We start from the raw sequence: 4,877 nt of genomic DNA on the forward strand, positions 1-4,877 counted from the left end.
TTTCACTTTCATTTGTATTAGCTATACTGTATTCTTATCGATCTCCATTTTCAGGACAGAGACCGGAGGCCTAATGTTCATGGGTTGTCCACCGGATTCACGGGAATATGACATCCCCACCTCAAGAACGCAACGGAATTTCTCGATACAAATGTTAAATTGTGTGTGTGTGTGTGTGTGTGTGTGTGTGTGCATGTGTGTGTGTGCAGGGGCTGGTGGTGATGTCTGCAGAGCTGGAGGATATAGTCAGCAGCATCCTGACGGGTCGGATTCCAGGCATGTGGATGAAGAAGTCCTACCCCAGCCTCAAGCCGTTGGGAAGCTACGTCAACGACTTCCTGGAGCGACTCAAGTTCCTACAGGTGCTGAAAACTGACAACAAAGAGTTGTTTTTAGGTTACTCACAACAACTGATTGTGTGAGACAAATGAATAACCTTGAAAAAAGAGGCGCTGGAGGTATAAATAGAAAAGGGAAAAGGGAAATTGAAAAAGGAGAATGAATTTAAAAGATTAGAGCGAAGGAAACAAGAGAGGAAAATGTTTATAACGGATCCTCAGCTTTTTTTTTTTTTCACCCTTGAAAAGGAGAGGTCTCTTAATCACGCTGTTCCTTCAGGGTCAGCCTTTCTTTGTCCTCCCTCGCTGAAAGGCATCGGAGGTGAGGAGCTGGTATCACATGGAAAAGTTCACCTCAGCACATACAGTGTCCTTTATAGTCGACTGTGACCCTGCCTTAAGCTGTGTCACACTCACAGTTACACAAGACCCCTTCAGCGTCGGTACAGGAAGCACATGCAGACACACATGGCCTATCATGTGAGTCCGCAGAGTGAACTGCTGCAGCCAGTGTGTGTGTGTGTGTGTGTGTGTGTGTGTGTGTGTGTGTGTGTGTGTGTGTGTGTGTGTGTGTGTGTGTGTGTGTGTGTGTGTGTGTGTGTGTGTGTGTGTGTGTGTGTGTGTGTGTGTGTTCTGCGTTTCGTAACAGACACAGCTCACTTTCTTTCTTTCTCTACATTTTAAGAACATGATGTTCATCTTAGTGTCATATAACAAACTTTATGTTCTTTGCTTCACTTCCAGACTGGAGACCCACGTTGTATCTCGTCACTATAACAGTAGCGTCGCACATTGAGATACTGATCGAAGTTCGATGGTTTGAATGTGCAAGCTATTCGTTAACATGTAATATGAGCCAGCTCTTTACCAGTAACTCTTTCAACCCGTTTCCAGTCTTCGTGCTTTTAAACCCTCTTTATATGGAACTTGCACGTATGTTAAGTGATGTTAATAATTCATTCAGTAATGTTTATGAACCAGGTGACGACATGTTTTATGAGCCAGCTTTTAGAAATTTGCTCAACCATAACCTTCCAAGAGCTCAGTTCCTTCCTCTGAAACCCAGTGTGTCCACTCTGTTCTGGCCGGTCTGGTTGTAAATGTCCCTCCTGTCTCTGCCCTGTTGTTCTGTCCAGGACTGGTATGATAATGGTACGCCTGCTGTATTCTGGGTATCAGGATTCTTCTTCACCCAGGCCTTCCTCACAGCCAGCCAGCAGAACTACGCCAGGAAACACACCGTCCCCATTGACTTGCTGGGCTTCGACTTCGAGGTCCTGGACGACAGACAATACAAACTGCCCCCAAAGGATGGTAGGATACTATCAGAGGGAGAGGGGGAGGATGAAAGCATGATCGAGGGTGTTTAATGGAGAACGAAGGACGGTATTTAATAGTGAACAGAGGATATCAGGACAGCTATTGAAAGGAAATACTCAACAAACCATCCACTAGTTTAATGACGGCAGAGAAAAGACTATAGGAGGAGATATCGAGCACTTTGAGAGGGATGGAGAAGTCAGGAGGAGATGAACACAGGGTTTCTACACAGAAAGGAAAAGAAAAGAGGCAGATTAGCAGTGGGTGAAAGAGGAGAGACGGATGAGAAGTGACACTAGGCCGACTGAAAATGAGAGCGGCGGAGAATAAAGCGAGTTTGGAGTTAAAGCGCTAAAGCCGCCGACGCTTCTCGTCTGCACGGACGCCTGCATCAGCCCCTCGCTGTGCCTCCAGCTCATCTCAGTCAAAGTCTCCCCCTCAATCAGGGCCTAGCCGGGGCCCTGTCACACTCAGAGCACTGCCCGTACTGCCAGACTACTAATCTGACAGTGTGTTTGTGCATCTGGCTGTGTGATACCGACCCTTTAATAGCAGAGTTCACATGCTGTATGAAAAGGTCATTTCAGCTCGAGTCACAAGGGCTTGGTGACGGTGGGAAGAGCCAGTGCGATTCCCAGGGCTCCTCCTTATCTGTTGGTTGTGTGGCGTTTGTGTTAGGTAGTGGGTCGACTGCGGTCACCACACTGACTGCCTCTTGTTTACAGGTGTGTACATCCACGGCCTCTTCTTGGACGGCGCCCGCTGGGACAGAAAGACCAAACTTCTCGCTGAGTCCCACCCTAAAGTCCTGCATGACCCGCTGCCTGTGGTGAGCGGCGCACCCACTACATCGTTAAGGCCGGTCAGAATGGAACAGAGCCCAGTCTGCTCTGATTGGCCCAATCTGTTGTGATAAGTCAACCACTTCTACTTCTGGTCTCACTTTCCGTGGCGTCGTTAGGGGGCGTGGCAGACTAGCCGCTCGATGTGCCTTATGCAATCACAGAAAATCTTGATGTCACATGATATCGGAATTCCAGATATATTCCCCCCCCCCCGGGAGCAGTGTTTCTGTGGAGGAGAGAGACTCCCTCCACCACAGAGCTTGTGCTTTTTACCTTGACAGACCTTTTTTCGGATATAAGCTAGAGTGTCACTCAATGTAGCTCACACAGTCCCCTGATGAAATCACAGTTAAATTCAGTACATCCAGATTTTATTTAGATCTGCACCAAATTACATTTAAATCAAGATCCTTGAATTTCCTGGATCAGCTCTCTCATCCGGATCCACACACACAGTTCATGGGTTCCTCCCTGATCCAAACTGTATCCTTCCACCAGGTTTAAGGGTAGTGAGTTTTGTAGTATTTATTGTTATATGGCATCATATAATAATACCTGGAAGTAGCCTGATAATCAGACTGAAGTCACTTCATTCAGCCCGATCCCATGTTCCTGTTGTTTATAAAGTTATACATATCAGAATGTAAAGTAAAGGACACTTAACTTAATCATGTGTTATTCCAAGTCCACGTAACTAATTTTCCTCAACTGCTGTTCTCAAAGTGAAAACACAAATTTCTTCCTTAAAAACAAAATCACTCATCTGCCTCCGTATCAAATATTGATTCTGAGACATCTCCTGTGTTTTGATCATTTGTGGAGCTGGTAAATTTTTAAAGTCAGTTTTTTTTTGCAGAGAGGAATGTGATGGATTTCACTTTATAATTCATTAGCTTTTGCCACATCAGTGTTGGCAGCTGTTCAACTTCACTGACAGTTAACTTGTTGTGAATAGTGGAAAACACATATATTACATAACATGTACTCTGCTCCTGTGAATCCCTTCAGCTGTAGAAAAAAAAAAATTCCACTGATTCCAACGTCGCTCAGTTTTTAATCTGAGACCACACGGCTGGTTGTTTTTTCAAATCGGAGACAAATGAGTGTCTGATGAGAAACTGAACAACAACCTGAGTGTTGTAGCTGCAGCTCCACTCAGGACGAAGCTCACGACTCCTCTTCCTCTCAGCTCCTCACAGAGCAGCAGCAGTTGGACGCTCTGCCTGTTGGACGCCTGCATGGCTCCGTCTTTCATCCTCTTATTGATTAACAGAGTTTGACATGGTTTATAAAAGTCGACTGACAGAGTGATGGAAGCACGGTGCCAGAGGTGAAGAGCGGGGGATGTTTTCCTCTTTCTTCTTCTTCCTCGTTCTCTCTTCTTCACTTTCTTCACTTTGCCTTCCAATGGTTATGAATAATGCACAAGCGTGACTTTTTTAAATATTCAAACATTTCAGGGCAAGTTATTAACAGAATCAGTTTTTTGACACGACCGGAACTTAATTAAAAATGTGTTTATTATTTGATGGGGAAAAACACAACAGTGGCTTCCGAGGCTGCCTTTGAAATGCAAATCCTCATAGAGACGACTGTTATGGAACTAGAAGAGGACTTTTCTGGCTGCAAATCAACAAACGCTTTTTGTTTGTTGTTGTGGTGTTTTGTGTAAGATGTTTTTTGAGTGGCCCAGTTTATTCCTTTTGCATAAACCAAGACTTGTTAATGGTCTAAAGGGAATCTATTGTTTTAGAAGTTAATGTCCCCACAGTTACAATTTGTAAGTTAATGTCTGGAAAACAAATCGAGATGCGGGTTAGTTGCCTGCGTGTTCAAGTTTTGTGTCCCGACCAGTGGCTGTAAATAAAGATGGACGACACGTCTCCACTTCCTCCCACTGCACTGAAAATGAAGCCAAAATATCCTGGATTCCTGGGCTGCCATGTTGTGCAGGAGACCATGATTGAGTGAAGTAAGGCATTAGTCAGTCTCAGATTCAATACTCGAGGTTTAACATATTTACTCTATTTTAACTTTTTAGCTTGGCCACTAACATGGAGGAGGTAGGGTTTATCACCATACTGCAGCCAGCCACCAGGGGGCAGTCCCGATGTTTTGGCTTCACTTTGGATAGCTGTTGTGTCGTCCATCTTTATATACAGCTGTTGACCTGACCTCTAGACGCTTTAAAACATCCCCTTGAATCAGACTGTGAACAGTGTTGAATTATTCCACAAGTCAAATATATAAAAAGGTAAACAGCCTCTAACTGACACTGACTATTTGTCAAAGTGACTAATTGAGTACGCGAACATGGCGGCCATCATTTGACCCTGTCACCTCATGACCGCCCCTCTCTCTCTCTCTCTTTCAG

At 44.8% G+C, this 4,877-nt stretch overlaps 1 protein-coding gene across 1 annotated transcript in view; it reads left to right on the forward strand.

Annotated features, from left to right (window-relative positions):
• dnah7 (dynein, axonemal, heavy chain 7) overlaps window positions 1-4,877 on the forward strand; it is a 64,329-nt gene that overhangs the window by 58,406 nt on the left and 1,046 nt on the right. The window contains exons 63-65 of the mRNA XM_053439195.1: window positions 210-362; window positions 1,475-1,652; window positions 2,384-2,487. Of these exons, the coding sequence (XP_053295170.1) occupies window positions 210-362; window positions 1,475-1,652; window positions 2,384-2,487 (435 nt within the window). The remainder of the gene's footprint in view (window positions 1-209; window positions 363-1,474; window positions 1,653-2,383; window positions 2,488-4,877) is intronic.

Source organism: Pleuronectes platessa, chromosome 14 (genome assembly GCF_947347685.1).
Source record: "Pleuronectes platessa chromosome 14, fPlePla1.1, whole genome shotgun sequence".
Classification (NCBI taxonomy): Eukaryota; Metazoa; Chordata; class Actinopteri; order Pleuronectiformes; family Pleuronectidae; genus Pleuronectes; species Pleuronectes platessa.